Below are 16322 nucleotides of genomic sequence, written 5' to 3' on the forward strand. Positions count from 1 at the left end.
TCCACTTTACAATACACTAATGAATATATTAAAAATTGAACCGGAGCAAACAAACTCGAAGGTGCAGATCAAAAAGGACATGAGTGGACTCGAGGCCTCAAGATAGAGATATGTACTCGACCAGGATTGCTCAAGTTGAGCCCAAGGCCTCAGCTAAAAGGCTCGACTGAGGTAGAGCTCAGCTGGAGGTGGGGCTTCGCTGGGGGCTCAAGCAAGGGGGTGCATCGACTAGAGGTGGGCCTCGGCCGAGGTAGGGCTTGATCGGAGGTGAGCCTTGGGTGAGGGGGTGCTCAGCCGGGCACGCCGTAGTCCAAGTTTGTTGTAACCACTCCTTTTTTCTCGCGACAGTGGTTATGTGGACTAGTTAGTATATAAGCTTAGTCCATTGTCTTGTATAGACATCGAGAAACAATTGTCATAACATTACACACTTCTTGTAAGTTGTAATCACCTTACAACGATTTATTAATATACTTTGTCTCTGTGACTTGAGATCATTTATCTCGTTATTAATTTTGTTATTACGTTGTCTGTTTCATACACCTTTATCCTCATTTCTTAATTACTGAGTTTATTAATTCGGACTCTCGAACAAATTAAATCCATCATACACAACTTACATACTGAATGCTAACAATTTAAATTGTGAATATTCATTGCGTAAATTGTGACGAGGTCCACCTTGTAAGGTGGACTCGTGTCCATGATATTACTATTGGTAAGTTAAGCCAGCCCATACTTAGGCCCACATAACGTTACAACTTCTAGAATGGGCCGTATTTGAATGGACTTCAAGTTTCTTCTCAGTTTTCACCAAAATTTACAGGCCCAATTAATATTTACCTTTCAGTTTCACCCCAATATTTTCTTCTATTTCTAAGATCGTCCCGAATTTACGTGAAAATATTTGTGTGCTCCGTAGTTAACGTTAACAATTAACAATCAACAATGAGCATAATTATGCGATGAATGAATTGAATGACCTCAGCGGTAAGAACCGCCAAAAAGCTCCAACGCTTGCTCGCCTCTCGCCTCCTCGTGGGCGCGATGCAGCGGGGATTTCGCTTTTTCTCTGCTCCTTTCTGCTCAAGAACTTCAATTCCATCTGCATTGGTGGGATTCTTCCGATTGTTTACTCAACATCGTAGCCATGTCGAAAAGGTAAGGGTATTTTGTTTTTCTTGCTCCGTATTTTCCAATTGAATGTTGATCAGTCTTCTGAAATTTGATTATCCGCGGGAAAAAAAATCACGCCTTTTTCATGTTATTGGAATGTCATGGATGTTTGAATTTAAATTGGGTATTTTTTTTAGTTTTTATTTTTTATTTTTTGGGTATTGGGTTTTGGTTTAATGGGCATATGATCGTTTGAGAAATGGTGGGTGTCAAGGAAATGCCATTTTTTGTAACTTTTTTTTGCAGAAAATATTGGTTTTGGTTGAATGGTTTACAAGCCTGAAATGTGCCTTATTTACTCTTTGCTTGTAAGATGCTTTTTCCATAATTGTGTTTTCAGCAAACTCCTTGAGGGGAGACTGGAAAGTGTAGTTTCTGTTTAGCCTGATAGCCTCTGCCAGTGGGGAGGAATTTGGAATTTAGAATGTTTATTTTGGTAGGGGTGAGAGAGAATCAATAGGTTTTTTTGAAGGTTAAGCTGCTATTTTGATGGGCTGTGACTCATTAAAAGGAAAGATTATAGCACCTTAAAAATGGTTGTTTGAACTTTGAAGGAATCTTTCTGCTGAAGCATGTGGGATGGTTTTGCTTCTAAGCTTCTGTGTCTAATTTCTTCAGGGTTCTTTGCAAGTTTTTTGCTCGTCGGACCTGTCTGAAAGGGGAACATTGTGAGTTTTCGCATGATTGGCAAGACCCTCCAAATAATGTAAGGGGTTTGAGTTACTTTGTTCTTAATCAAGCTATTAATTAATTTTTCGATATGCTAATTTTAGTAACTGGTTTGCTGTAGATATGCACCTTCTATCAGAAGGGAATTTGTGTATATGGGAGCAGGTGCAGATATGAACATGTTAGAATTTCGCAGTTGCAGTCTTCTGCACCATCTTCTTCGGTGCTTGCTCGCCAACATTTGCTGTCGAGCTCTGATCCTACACCTGCAAATTATGAAACTGTAGTGGGTGGTGTAGGTCTCGGGACAGGGACAACCACAGAACATTTGAATTGTAGCAAACGTGATCACTATCCCAAAAAACCGGGATGGAATCAGAAGATAGGGCCTCAAGATTCACGGGATGATGAAAAAAATGTGAAGCTAAAGAGTCAAAATGCAGCCGATCAATCAATCTGCTCTTTTGCAGCTGCTGGTAATTGTCCACGAGGGGAAAAATGTCCTCACATTCACGGGGATTTATGCTCCTCTTGTGGGAAGCATTGCTTGCATCCTTTCAGGCCTCAGGAGAGAGAGGAGCATATAAAAAAATGTGAGAAACTGCAAAAGCACCTCGAAGCATTAAAACATAGTCAAGAAATAGACTGCAGCGTTTGCCTTGAACGTGTTCTCTCGAAACCAACAGCAGCTGAACGCAAATTCGGAATATTGTCGGAGTGTGATCATCCTTTTTGCATTTCCTGCATCAGGAATTGGCGTAGTAGTTCTCCATCGTCAGGATTTGATGTAAATTCTGCATTGAGAGCCTGCCCCATATGCCGAAAGCTTTCATATTTTGTCATTCCTAGTGTGATTTGGTACTCCACAAAAGAAGAAAAACAAGAAATTATTGCCAGCTATAAAACAAAACTCAGGTATTTTGCCTTTGGGTGTGTGAGTGTGTTTGGTTGGGGTGTGGGACTTAAATGATACTCGCTGCTAAATCCTTTTCTTTTTCTAGATCTATTGATTGCAAGCACTTCGACTTTGGGAGCGGGACTTGCCCATTTGGGAGTAGTTGTTTCTATAAGGTGACTGTTTATATTTTCATTATTGTGCCTAAAAAATTTCCGAGGCTCTCTTATTTGAATTTATTAGCTGTAAGCCCAATTAATACGATGGCATGGTTGTTATTATTTTACAGCACGCATACCGTGATGGTCGTTTGGAGGAAGTGGTTCTACGCCAACTTGGTTATGATGATGGAACTACAATCATTGTAAAAAATATTAGGTTTCTTCAGTTTCCTTCTATCTCTTTTTCGGAATCTTGTCTGGTTCGCCTCTGATTTCTCTTCATTTACACTGTTTCAGGCTCTCAGATTTGCTTAGCAATTTGCAAATGAGGTGAAGAAACATAGTCAACGCTCTTGTGGTTTCAGGTATATTTCTTGCTCGACTGCAATTCATAAATTTTAACTGAATGTTTCGATGAATGTACCATTGAGGCATTGACATGATTTCAGCACCATAACTGTTGGATTTGGTAACAGATACATGTCTCAAACGGCTAAATTGTACCATATAGGAATTAGACGTTACTGGGATTTGTAAGGTGAGAGATCCTCATTTCTCATCCCTTTTCTTACGCAAACACAAACATATAACCAATTAAAGCATTAACATTACAGCAATTTTTACAAAAGTACTACTGACTCTGTTACATTGTAGTATCTGTTCATAACTACTATCTCAACCTACTGAAGCACAAAGAGTCAATACTGCCCTACTGGGGCTCGACCTCGAACCCATGATCTCCCATTTGGGAGAGCCACTTCGTGCCACTAGATCACAAGGTCATTGGCTACTGCCAGCATCCTGTTTCAATAAAACTCGTGAATTTAAAAGGACCAAAAAGATACTGTGCAGAATTCTTCTGTTGAGGAATAGACTGAATAGCTTCCAAACATTCCCGGGAACCATTAAACTCATTTGGTTTTGCATTGTCACTTAGCTAAACATCAAGCACTACACTGATCTTGTAAATATATCTCGTGAAGGAGCTAATGAGCTAATGATAACTGTGGGCTGTTGTTTCAAAGCCTGTTCTTGAAACCGTTTTCTTTGTGTTTCCTTGTCAATACAGTAAAATGCTGTGTGCAGAACGGGCTTCGGTTATCTGGATTCAAGGTGCAGACACTGTGCTAAACATGTGGTAATCCTTCAAGAATCCTAAACAAACTGTGTGAGTGTGGCCATACAGAGAAATGTAAATCAAAATATGAATTTTGGTTAGCATCAAAATATGAATTTTGGTTAGCAGTGTCTGGTCTGATGGTGTTTGTTGTGAATGGGTAAATAATGTTGTACTTGTACTATTTGCTTGTAATATTGCCCTACCTGTGCTTCCACCACTTGAAGCCCATTATATGATATATTTTTTCTTCTTTTTTTTTTTTTTTACCATGTAAAATTTGGCAAATCATTCAATCTCATATTAGAGATGAAGATTTAATTATAGAAATTTTCTTGATCTGTCTCTCAGGTTTCATTATCATTGGAGAGTTTCTTCTTTTTCTTTGTGTGTGTGAGGGAGATGAATACAATGATATTGGAGTTAGTATTGATGAAAAACAAATAAGATTTGCCAAAAAATTTATGCAATGATCAAATGTAGCAAGAATTTGATAATCATGCACCAAATATGAAAAAACTTAATAGTTGGGATCAAATTTGAAAGAGGTATAATAGTGGGGATCAAAAGATTTTTTTTTAACTCTTTTTTGGGATGACAAGAGAAACCGCATCCACTACTCTACGGTGTATACTAGGTAATCCCTCCTATTGTATAATAGGTCAAAATTATACAAAAGAGATAAATTGAACAAAGAAGATCATGTGCAACAAACTTAATTGAGAGAGTGTTTAGCAAAGATTGATTATTGTGTGAACTATGATGTACACAGCTGTCTTAGATCATACTATTAAATAATGTACATTCATTACACAAATAATTTATTTTTAGTATATTAAAAATGTATATTATATTCAGGAAAAATACATTATTAAAAATAATATACATTTTGTTGTGTTCAACACAATAATTTGCCCTCCTTTTGGGTCAACTGTTTTCTTTTACCGACCAAATGTGATCAGCAAAAATATTGGAAATTTCTTTTCTGCTTCTGGAGAGCCATACAAGTTGTTACGATGTCAACGGAGAGCATTGGTGCAAATTGGACGCTATTGCTGGGCATTTATTAATGATTTACATGGTGGTCCGCTGGTTTAGAAAGACTAGTCAAAGACACAAGAAAAACTCATGATTCCTATGTTGTTTGGATTAATACTAGGTCTAATGATACCAATTTTTTGACAATTTGATTAATTATCTCGGAGATGGGAGATCCTATCTTTATACAAAAATGAATAATGTTGTTCAATTTTACGTTTACTACTTACACCGTGAATCGTGAAGATGTTGAAATTAAGATTGAGAATATAACATTATCCGTGTAAAATGTTGGACTTCCTAGCTAAAACTAATTGATTGAATAAGAATATAACAAGGGTAAAAGATAATTCAAATATTGAAAATAATTATTTCGTATAATTGTATCTTTTACCAGCTAATGACCATTTCTTAGTATGTTTCTCACACGAAATAAAAAGAGATCTAATCAAATGTTAATCTTGATTTGTCTTTTAGGCTCGAATATTTATTTATTATGCTATAAACCCAAAAACTATGGTGTAAGTTCAAATCTACTATAGTTACTTAGATACAAGAGTCATAAATCATAATATGAATAAATAAATACTCCGTAAATAAACACATGATCCTTGCCAAAAACAACAATTATTAAACAAATAGTGGGAGCCAATTACACTTTTTTTTTTTAAAACATGACCCACGAATAAGTACAATTATTTTCATTGAAAACCTCTTTAGTCTAGAAATTTGGAACTATCATCTAAGAGTGTGCACTACTTAAACATAATTTATAAAATAGTACACTAATAACTCTTAAGCTACACATGAAGAAAAAAAAAATTAACCTGTGTGAGACTGACTCACGGATTTCAATTCGTAAAATAGGTCGAATCTTTAACTAATTATATTAACGGCCCGATTCATTAATCAAAGACTCAACCCATCGAGCAAAGATCTAACCAATCTCACGAACTGAAACATGTAAGACGATCTCAGACAAGTGATACCCAAAAATAAAGAATAAATTACACTAGAACTAATATGAGAACAGTTTGACTCACTCGACCACTTTTTGAACTTATTTACACTTTAGCCCTTGAGAAAATTAACAAAATTCACAAAAACGTGTTAGGGAAATGTCACGGAAACCTAACCTCAACGCCAAGTTCCCAACCACTACAGCGTTAAACCTATAAATGACTCCATCGCCTCTTTAGTTCAGCGCAGTCATTCATTCTCTCTCCTGTTTTATGGGCTCCGACGTTCGAGAAGTCTTCCTCTAACATCGGCTTTTTATTTTTCTTTCTTTTCTTTCTTTTGTTCGAGAAAATATTCCCGGAGCTCCGGCGACCATGGGGATACTGGACACCGGCGTTAGAATCGCGGCGAGGTTCAACTCCCATTGCCCGCAGACGTCGAGGATGTATTACCACCCTCCTCCGCCTAAGCACGAAGAGGAGAGTCGCCTCCACGACGACCACCATCACTACAACGTGTTTGGCCTCAACCACCACCGCTTCGACGGAGTTTCGTGCAACAGCCACGCCGCCGCCGCCGGGGATGCGTCCGCGGCTCCGCCGGCGTTCCCCAAGAGCGGCGCCGCCGGGATTGACTCTGCTGATTTCATTCTTTATACCGTTGTTTAATGACCATTCGTTCTCCCGGAGAGATTTAAACTGCTGACAATTGCTGTCTTTTTTTATCCTTAATTTTGAGTCGTTCGATTATTCAAAAATTTTATCAATATATTCTTTGAGTCAATATTTATTTTCATTCTTTTATTTTTGTAACAAGAAAAGACTCGTAATCACTATTCGATGTTATATGAAAAATTATACAATCGAAAAAGTGTTTGGCAAAGATTGAATTATTCATTCTCTCAGGTCATCCTTTTCGAGACTGCATTCTTTATTTTGATCTAATGGCATAAATGATATTTTTGATATATATATATATATATATATATATATATTTCCATCAAATTTATTAATTAAAAGAAAAATGAACTGAATATATGAGTATTATTATTAAATTTTAATATCAAGCTTTAAAAATATTCTCCAAATTTTGTATAGTTTTATTTATATGTAATATGGGTCAATAGTTCAATGCAATAAAGTTTACCAGTTCATTAGTAGGTGTAGTTTAAGGCAATAAGGGTCCACGCGCCGCGGCTAGCACCGACAGCTGTACCTATGCCAGTCTGGCAAATCTTAATTGGCAGGATTTTCAGGAATTCAGGAACCTATTGGTCTTCAATCACAGCCTTCCATTCATCTTGTTTGACCATATATATATATAATTAGTTCTTTTTTGTATTTGATAATTTAAAAAAATTGATGAATATATTTAGTCTTCTTTAATTTTGGGACGATAAAACAAGTTATTACTAAGTATATTCGAATATCGCATATTTATTCCACCCAAAGTTGCTGACTTTTGACTTATTAAAGGTTTTGTTGAATATGATAAAATAATAATTGTTCTTAAATTTTTGTGGAAATTGGAGCAATGATGTCCTTTCGTAATTAGACTTTTTCCACAAGTGTAGGGATGTCAATGGGTCGGGTGTGGGTCGGGGAGGGCTACATCTATCACCCGACCCACCTTTCATTTTTTCCACCCACCCCCACCCCCAACCCGCATCGGGTGGACTTTTTTAGAATCCATCCCTACCCCCACCGGGTGCAGGTGCCCACTACGGGTACCCACCACTTATCAATTTATTATTTTTTTCAAAAAATAATACGGAGTATCAAAATTACTTAGACATAATTAAATAATAAAATTCATTAGTTATACTAAAACATAAAATAATAGAAATATTATAATATAATAACTAAATTGTTAATTTAAAAAAATAAATTTAGTAGTTTAGATATAAAAATACTAAAAAGTTACCCAAAATTATTGAAACTTTTATAATTAACCATATACTAATACTACTTATTTTACTATTATATATATATGTATACACACATGGTGGGTCGGGTGGGGTGCTATGCGGGTTTTGAACATAAAACCCGAATCCAACCCGACCCACCGCGAGTTTACATTTTAAAGATCCACCCCCGACCCACCACCCACTATCACCCAAAAAACCCGATCCATGCGGGGTGGATTCGGGTGACTATCCGCGGGGCGGATTGAAATTGCCATCCCTACACAAGTGGCCCATGTAATTTATTTTGTTTCCTACTTTTTGAATGGAATGAAGGGACTAGGAAGATTAAAAAATAAATAAAATTATGTTACAAATACATTCAAATATAATGGAACATGAACTACTCTCGAGACCATTTGCTCCACACTACGGTGTGCACAAATGGATGAAGATTGAGTGAATCGATCAATAAATTTTAAATAATTATTTTTTAACCAAAATATATTTCAACTTGATTAACGATTAATGATTTTTAAAATTTTTGATTAATAGTTAATTCAGTTTGGTTGCAAAAAAAAAAAAAATAGTTAACTCAGTTTAAAAATATCAATTAATCAAATTAACTAATCGGTTAATTATTTTGCTTATATAGTTTTACATATGTGTGTATTTTTTAATTTTTTATAATTCATAATTCACACTATTAGACTAGTTTTTACATGGTTCATCATTTATATATTGTTGTAATAATAACTATTTTATGGTTTGAAATTATAAATTAAACATTTTCATTTATATATCGTTGTAATCGTAAGTTGTTAGACTTTTTAGCTCCAAAACTAAGAGTTCACGCTAGGAATGATTTCAATTATTATATTAAAAAAAAAAGTAAAAAGAAAGGAATCATTTTAAAAGGCAAAATACAAAGAATATTAAAGATATGTAATTGAGAGGACGCCGACCAGTATTGGTTTGCGATAACGTAAGATTCATAGCAGAAATATAATAATGTCACGGGAAAGGAATAATGCTCAGAGGACAGCCCTTATTATTATTATCTTTAATATTTTTTGGATCAGGCGCAGAAACTCGGAGTCTTAACTTGCGAAGTATACTAGAAAGATTATATATTTATATACAATAAACTCGATTAAGAGAGTGTTGATAATATCTTGTGCAATAGATTTAACTGAAAAATTGATAAAATTCTGTGCAACAAATTCAATCAAATAAACATTGACAATAATTAAATTTATAATATTTATGTACGAAATTTATGCTTTATCTACTTGATCATATTTTAGAATTTAGATGTTGTCTTTAATATTTTAATCTGACAAGAAAATAGATTCCAAGATCTTGAATTTGATTAGCCAACTTCCCACCGCATCAATATAGGTGACCCAACAGGAGAAGGAAAGTTCTTATAAAGTCAACTTAACAATTTAGACCAAAGTATGCATTTGGTCCAATAACTAAAATTGTAATTGGAGTAATTGGCCTTACCCACTTATGTTGGGCTTGATTCAATTCATTTCAAAAGACCCAAACAGTCTTTTTGTTATAACAAGACCCAAACATTTGATTTTGACCCGACCCGTCTCACGGGCAGACAAATTTTTGCCAATCTAGAAACATTCTTAGAAAAAAAAAAAAACAAAAACAAAAACAAAAACATGACAGCTAACAATGCTGATTTCTGGGCTGTACCACATTAAAAATCTAATCTTTAGACAACACAATGTTCAAAATCTTAGCCACAATCAACGGCGGAAGAACTAATTCTAGGTGGAGTACACTGATGACCAAACTACATAATGTTCCCAGGGCTGCAACAGAGATAAAGCAGGAAGAAAATATCACTTGCTAAAAACTGGAGTTGAACCACAATCAAAACAGACAAGCAACTTAAGCCAGCTAGGAATCCAGATATCGCTTCTTGTAGATTTCCCGCAACTATGCACGCCTCGCTTCCACATTACTCACTCGCTGAGATAGGCTTGCGTACCACGAAGAAGTACATTGGCGTGAAGATGCCTTTCCTGCAATCACCGAGATATGCAAAATTGTATCACATCACTCATGAAGTCCACAGTTAACGAAATGGAAGTTTGTTTATCGTTTTGGGGTTTTCGTTCAAGGAATGCAGATTTGCGTAATTTATAACGTGGTAAATTAAACCGAAAGAAGTTGAAGATTGCTTACTTTCCACCGGCAACAAGTCCTTCGGCTGCTTTCTCTAAGAAATCTTGAACCCGTTGGCTTCCTTTAGGAGCAATTCCCACGTATTCGAGTGCCTTGACCTAGACAAAGCGCGTTAAAAAGTCAATAATTTTCATTTTAGCGCAAATCCAAATCTTTTCTTGATGCAGTTTCCTAATGGATCTTATCATACCAAATTTCGGGTCACAAGACGCCCAACGGCTGTTAGACGGAAGCTACTGAGCGAGAAGTGACTTGTATCCAAAGGCAAATACCAAGGGATAGGTGAATCCTCTGCAAGATCCTTCTCCCAAACAACCTACATAGATAGATACATCCCTGTTATAACAACTCCGAAACTAGATAGCAGAATTTATAGAATAAAAATTTAGCACTCACTTCAAATCCCGCTTTCTTGGCAGCTTCAAGGCATTGTGTAGTCATCCTTATTTCAGGGAGGCCATTACCAAGCTCGATTTCTGACTGGTGATCGTTAAAAAGTTGTTTAACTAGAAATCCATAACCCGAATACAAATCTGTACCAACATATTACTAATCTCGTGATACATAAATACCTTGATTTTCTTGTGCTCTGAGCTATCGGGATTGTAGGAATCAGTCATGCACCACTCATAAGCAGCAAAACACTGACCTGGTTTGAGTACTCTATATACCTCCTTGTAGCATCCAACCTTAGTATAATGTAAGGCAAGTTAAAATCAGAGCACCGTAACAATAGTACACTAATTGAAAGAGCTTAAAACCCTAATCCCAAATAAACACGAGATGTGGGAATAGGTGGAAATTATATCGAAAGAGGACAGTAGAGTCACATACTGCATCGGGTGCATGGCAAGTAGCTTCAATCGCATATACAGCATCAAAGTTATTGTCGGGGAATGGCATTTTCATGAAGTCTGCCTGCATATTCACCGAGAACCAATCAACCACTTTGGAAGTCGTTAACAGATTAACCTATATGATTAATTGCGTTACTAACCTTCACAAAGCCACAAGTTTGCTCTAATCCTGCTGCACGGTTCAACACCTATAGAGAGTACCAGCGTCAGCGGGCAATGAAACATCGAGACAAGAAATCAGTTTTGGGTAACATGCATCACGAGCTATATTAATAATTTAATATTATCATACTTCTTTCCTACAACTCTACAAGTCAGATACTACAAGATTAGACGAAAATATGTACTATATAATTACCTTTCCTCTAGTTATCTGATATTCGTTGTTGTTGAGGCCCGTGACCTTTGTAAGACTGCAAGGTAACAACATAAACATGAGATCATCCTTGAAAATCCTCGATAAAGAACCACATCGAAAACAAAGACCAAAAAAAGTAATAATGTGCAAAACAAGATGAACTCAGCAATCCTCATTCACCTGAAACGTGCAATTTCTCTTAATGGCCCACCAATCCCACATCCTACGTCCAAGACCTATAGTTATAGAATGATATTGACAGTGTCACTATGTTAGCGAAATTAATATTTAGAAAAAATAAAAACGTAAAATGATGGCTGCACTTTCTAATTGATAAATCAGTACTACCGTCTGTCCAGGTTTCAAGTTTAAATGTAATGCAAGGAAGTGTTCGTGGCGCTTAATACTCTCTTGAAGGGATTCTCCTTTCCATCTGAAGGAAAAGAGCACAAAGCAACATATTTAGTGAATCACACATACTAGAAGTTTACGAAATGCATAAATACAAAAGATAAGGACGTTGACGAGACAGTAAGAGAAAGCATATGATAGAACACGATGCCCACCTTGGTGCAAAGTGGAAACATTCTCCCCAGCCATATTCATAGAAACTAGTGACAAGATCATAGTATTTATTGACCTGAAAACGGGAAAAAACGTCATACAGTGTATATGATCCTTAATGGTCACGTCACTGTTACCTCAAAGACAGATGGAATTATGTACTCAGAAACACATAAAATAAAGAATAAAAACAAAACGCAGCAATTTCCTACTTTAGTCTCTCTCTGCATAAAAGTTTGTCAACAACTATAGATTTCCCTAACTCATCCACGTATCAAACCGATTTTACTCTCACTGTTACTTTTATGTAATATAGATGGTAAAAACTTCACTGCCTGCTTCAGTCCTCTGCACATACAACTACAAATTCCCCTAACTCATCCATTCTTCGTGGATAATAGTCTTTAACTCGTTTCAGAGTCAAGCTGTTGCCGTACTCTAATTGGTAAAGCTCTCAAAAAACTCACATGGTTCAAACTCGAGACCTTGCATAACATATATCAAATAACAATCCAATTCCCAAAACATCAAATTCAATCTAAATTCACTAACTTAAGTGAACTTCCAAAAGCATGAAAATACACTTCTGAGGAGAGGTTCAAGGCCGGTACGAATCTAATCCCAATCAGGGCTATAAAGTTCACATCTTTTTCGAAGAATTTACGATCTAACATCACACTCTAAAGTCTAAACACAGCAGAATCAACAGAACCAATTGTCTCACCATGTCAGTGTAGTTACTCTTTCTCTCCTCCTCTTCCCCTCCATAGTAACCATGGTACTTCTCATACCTGATTCGTTCAACCAAACCAATTACAAATCAAAACTGAATAACACATTCCCGGCAATCAACAGTAACAATAAGAATAAATGTCTGTCAGCATGCAATTGTATGCTGACACAAAATTCACAAATGATTTCTGCCATTCTGGAATATATATATAACCACTAGAAAGATGAAAACAGATAGACGAGAGAATGAAGGGAGGGGAAAATACTTGTCAACAGAAGACAGAACCTCGTTCTTCTCGATCTTACCGCCAACCCCAGATGCGAGATCAAAGACTCCAGCTTTCGACATCTCTCCTAAACCCACCTGCTTCTGAGATTTAACAATGCAAGAAAAACCCATCAAAATTCACACACAAAAAAAGATCGGGGCACATGAATGATGCAGAAAATCAGATCAGATTCTGCAAAAAAGAGCAAAAAAGCCGCAATTTTTCCAGAAAAAGAGCACAATGCCGCTTACATACTGAAAGGCAGAGAGGATCTAGAGATACCCTTTGAGAGTTCGAGAGAGATTAGATCAGACTGAGAGTGTGAGAGAACAAAAGTTGAACGGAAAAAAAAATAAAAATACAAAGAAGGCGGCAGAGAGCTCAGAGAATAAGTGGAGGAGGTGAAGGGAATATAGGGAGAGTTGCCACGTGACAAGTGCGTGCGCCAGCTCTCGTGCGGGACCCACTCCTTGTACTGTTTGGATTGTGTTCAGGCTTGTGCCGCTTGTCGGAGTGTGTTGGACTGTTGTGGGTCCCATAATACGTGTCCACGTGGGATGGCCCGACCAATCATTTCGGTCGATCTGGTCCATGATGCCACGGTGTATATTTTTAGAGTTTTTAAGTAATTACTGTATTTGTTTGGTTTGGTTTGGTATTGGTGGTGATAGCGTAAATGTAAACGGGGTCTACGATTACGCTACGGATACGTGTGTTACGTGTAGTGAAGAATGTCGCTCGGCCGGTCAGACGGTCGGTCTACCGGTCAACGACTGAGCGGTTCGAAGCTATATCGCTCTACGGGTGACGAACAGTGATAAAGAGTAAGCAGGATAAAGACAATCGGCAAATCGCAAGTGTATTAGTGTAGTACTGATGAGTTCTTCTTTCCAGTGAGGGGAATGACCCCTATTTATACAAAGTGGATTTACTATGCACATGGTGTCTGATATGCAAGTGGAGGGCATATGGGCTGTCACTCCGCAAAATGCGCATCGGTTTGCTCGAAGTGGTTGAGTTACTCGAGGTGATGAAAACACGGATCCCTTGTTCCCGAAAAGTTGTCGGTCGTCACATCAAGCAACTGTTGCGCTCGTGAGCCTCCAATCCACAAGGTGTGTTGCTTCCGATCATGCGGCCGACGGACCGGGTGACCGTCGACGGACCGTTTGGGTGACCGTTGACGGACAGGTTGGTGACCGACGGACAGGTGATTTACGAACCGACTAATACATGTGCATATTTACCCATCAGGTGGTTAGTTTAATTCAATCTTTTTATAAAATTAGTCAATTATTCGTACATTGCGTATTTAAATACTCCGTAATATAAATATTCAATATAGGTAAAACTTGTGTTAGATTGTCTCACAAATCTATTAGACGGGTCAGATCTTTGATTAGTAAGGTCAAAATTCAGCTCATTAATTAAAAATCCGACCCAATTCACGAATTGAGATAAGTGGGACAATCTCACACAAGTGTTACCCTTCAATATATCAAGAGAAATATTCTTGTCGAGACCAAATTAGAGTTTGAAATCATTATTAGATTCAATCATTCATAATTAAAGCATATTCTTTTAGCGAACCAAATAATATACTACAATTAAATTCATGTTCTATTCCTTACGTATTTCATTATGTATGGAATATCATTTCTATTTCCTTAAAATTTATTTCTCTAAATAAAAAAAATAATGTGGTGGCCCTTCTTGCATTATTGTCTTTGGATTTTCTTGAATAATTCCATTCACCATCTAAACAAGCACACTAATAAATAGAACAATGATTTTTCAATGTTTCATTCCCTTCTTGCTTAGTTGTCTAACGCCTGTCACTTTAGGATTGAGTTAATACCCAATATAGTCTTCGACTATAGTGGTTTTACTCAATTTAGTCCTAAATGACTTTTTCTACTTAATTTAGTCCTCGACTTTGATGGTTTTACACAATTTAGTCATCTTGTTAAAAATTCTGTTAGTTGACTGTTATAAATAGGGTTCTAATGGTAATTTCTCATCCTTCATCCCATTTGGGATGATTCCTTATTCTTCCCTTTATTAAGATCAACGCAAAAATGTAAATTTTCGTACCAAATCAACTACAACCCTAAATGAATAAATACAGAGTAAATAAATATTTGGGTACAAAGATTTACATTTCTACGTGAATCTTAATAAAGGAAAGAAGCAAATGGGATGAAAGATGAGAAATTACCATTATGACCCTATTTCTAACCGTCCACTAACATAATTTTTAACAAAGGACTAAATTGCGTAAAATCATCAAAGTCGAAGACTAAATTGAGCACAAAAAGTCATTTAAAACTAAATTAAGTAAAACCACTATAGTCGATGACTATATTGGGTATTAACCCCTTTAGGATTTTCTTGAAGAGTAGCATTCAGTCATTAACCATCCAAACAACCTCTAATTAATAGAATCATGTTATTTTCTGCCTACTTGCATAATTGTCAACATCTTTCACTTTGGGATTTTCTTGAAGAATAGCATTCATCCATAACCATCCAAACAACCTCTAATAAATAGAATAATCTTATTTTCCACCACAAAAGGGTGATCAAGTGGCAAGTATCATTATTGTGACTGAATGTAATGATTCTTGTTAACATCATATGGGTCAACTTGTCGTACAAAGTCTTCTGAGTACGCCATAAAAGGAAGTCAAATAAATCAATGAACTTTATATGATAAGTCAATTAGTAATTTTTATCTAATTTCAAAAATCAATTAATTTTCGGTAAACGCCACTAGTCTTTTATGTGGCAGAAGAAGCGCTTGTTATTAAATAAGCGATAATAAATTATTATTTTTTTAAATAGAGAAGGCAACCATAGTTGTCCATGACTTCATTTTGTCTTCGTTTTTTTCCTATATTTAACATGGTATAAAAAAAAATAAAGTTCGTTTTTATATACACTATAGTTTCTTTTCAACATAACTACAGTTTCATTTTTATATAATTACAATTTCATTTGACAATATAAAACAAATGTGAGTCAGTATTATTTGAGATAAATTGTAGTTTCATTTATAAAGATCCGTTAAGATGTGACGGCGGTAATCATTTCTTCACTTAAAGAAATGGTGTTTTCTTTAAGACCATGTTCCACGATATAACGACGGGAAGATGTGATCCTCTTTTGTTTTGGATCGAAGGGAGGGGTACCCCAAGATAAATTCAACTCAGAGGGTACCATATCAATTATTCTTCAGACTTAAAGATATTATTGCACGTAAAAGACTCAAAGCTAGTTGTTTAATAATACACAGAGATGAATAATTATGCCATTATGTGCCTCATATACAAAATCTTAGAGTTTTAAACACTTTTTTACAATTAAAAATTACCGAAAACTCTCATATATTGATGCACGAAAACTGTCTCGAGAG

General features: G+C 36.2%; 3 protein-coding genes across 7 annotated transcripts; 2 read left to right on the top strand and 1 right to left on the bottom strand.

The window, feature by feature from the left end:
- The first annotated feature begins 1004 nt into the window (after nucleotides 1-1004).
- On the top strand, nucleotides 1005-4104 carry LOC115996482 (E3 ubiquitin-protein ligase makorin-like). Of its 3 annotated transcripts, none has more exons than XR_004093629.1 (8): nucleotides 1005-1161; nucleotides 1795-1882; nucleotides 1967-2760; nucleotides 2847-2916; nucleotides 3030-3118; nucleotides 3199-3266; nucleotides 3378-3439; nucleotides 3971-4104. XR_004093629.1 is itself a non-coding variant. In XM_031235725.1 (7 exons), the coding sequence occupies exons 1-6, from the start codon at nucleotides 1151-1153 to the stop codon at nucleotides 3233-3235; spliced, it is 1089 nt and encodes a 362-aa protein (XP_031091585.1). In that variant the 5' UTR covers nucleotides 1005-1150; the 3' UTR covers nucleotides 3236-3266; nucleotides 3971-4104. The 3 variants fall into 3 exon arrangements, 1 of the variants encoding a protein (XP_031091585.1); XR_004093630.1 differs by having other exon boundaries at nucleotides 3030-3104; XM_031235725.1 differs by lacking the exon at nucleotides 3378-3439.
- Nucleotides 4105-6251: 2147 nt separating this feature from the next.
- LOC115997152 lies at nucleotides 6252-6905 on the top strand. The gene has a single exon (XM_031236658.1). The coding sequence runs from the start codon at nucleotides 6391-6393 to the stop codon at nucleotides 6682-6684; it is 294 nt and encodes a 97-aa protein (XP_031092518.1). The 5' UTR covers nucleotides 6252-6390; the 3' UTR covers nucleotides 6685-6905.
- Nucleotides 6906-9599: 2694 nt separating this feature from the next.
- On the bottom strand, nucleotides 9600-13284 carry LOC115995625 (cycloartenol-C-24-methyltransferase 1-like). 3 transcript variants are annotated; one of them, XM_031234719.1, is made up of 14 exons: nucleotides 13159-13284; nucleotides 12905-13008; nucleotides 12631-12697; nucleotides 11909-11982; nucleotides 11691-11775; nucleotides 11523-11578; nucleotides 11343-11397; nucleotides 11125-11172; nucleotides 10962-11045; nucleotides 10700-10816; nucleotides 10524-10607; nucleotides 10318-10443; nucleotides 10128-10225; nucleotides 9600-9964 (listed from the first exon to the last, which is right to left on the bottom strand). In XM_031234719.1, exons 2-14 carry the CDS (start codon nucleotides 12985-12987, stop codon nucleotides 9901-9903), a joined length of 1041 nt encoding a protein of 346 aa, XP_031090579.1. In that variant the 5' UTR covers nucleotides 12988-13008; nucleotides 13159-13284; the 3' UTR covers nucleotides 9600-9900. The 3 variants fall into 3 exon arrangements, with proteins under 3 accessions (XP_031090579.1, XP_031090580.1, XP_031090581.1); XM_031234720.1 differs by having other exon boundaries at nucleotides 13163-13270; XM_031234721.1 differs by having other exon boundaries at nucleotides 13190-13260.
- Nucleotides 13285-16322: the final 3038 nt, after the last annotated feature.

The sequence above is a fragment of the Ipomoea triloba genome, chromosome 11 (genome assembly GCF_003576645.1).
Source record: "Ipomoea triloba cultivar NCNSP0323 chromosome 11, ASM357664v1".
Lineage (NCBI taxonomy): Eukaryota > Viridiplantae > Streptophyta > Magnoliopsida > Solanales > Convolvulaceae > Ipomoea > Ipomoea triloba.

What these genes read in the sequence shown, in the direction of transcription:
- LOC115996482 (XM_031235725.1), top strand. An exon ending in GGCAAGACCCTCCAAATAAT is followed by an intron (nt 1,883 to 1,966) that starts GTAAGGGGTTTG and finishes GGTTTGCTGTAG; the next exon opens with ATATGCACCTTCTATCAGAA. An exon ending in GGAGTAGTTGTTTCTATAAG is followed by an intron (nt 2,917 to 3,029) that starts GTGACTGTTTAT and finishes ATTATTTTACAG; the next exon opens with CACGCATACCGTGATGGTCG.
- LOC115997152 (XM_031236658.1), top strand. Translation starts at nt 6,391, where the DNA reads ATGGGGATACTGGACACCGGCGTTAGAATCGCGGCGAGGTTCAACTCC.
- LOC115995625 (XM_031234719.1), bottom strand. Translation starts at nt 12,987, where the DNA reads ATGTCGAAAGCTGGAGTCTTTGATCTCGCATCTGGGGTTGGCGGTAAG. An exon ending in GTTCTGTCTTCTGTTGACAA is followed by an intron (nt 12,698 to 12,904) that starts GTATTTTCCCCT and finishes TGAACGAATCAG; the next exon opens with GTATGAGAAGTACCATGGTT. An exon ending in CTTGCCATGCACCCGATGCA is followed by an intron (nt 10,817 to 10,961) that starts GTATGTGACTCT and finishes CATTATACTAAG; the next exon opens with GTTGGATGCTACAAGGAGGT.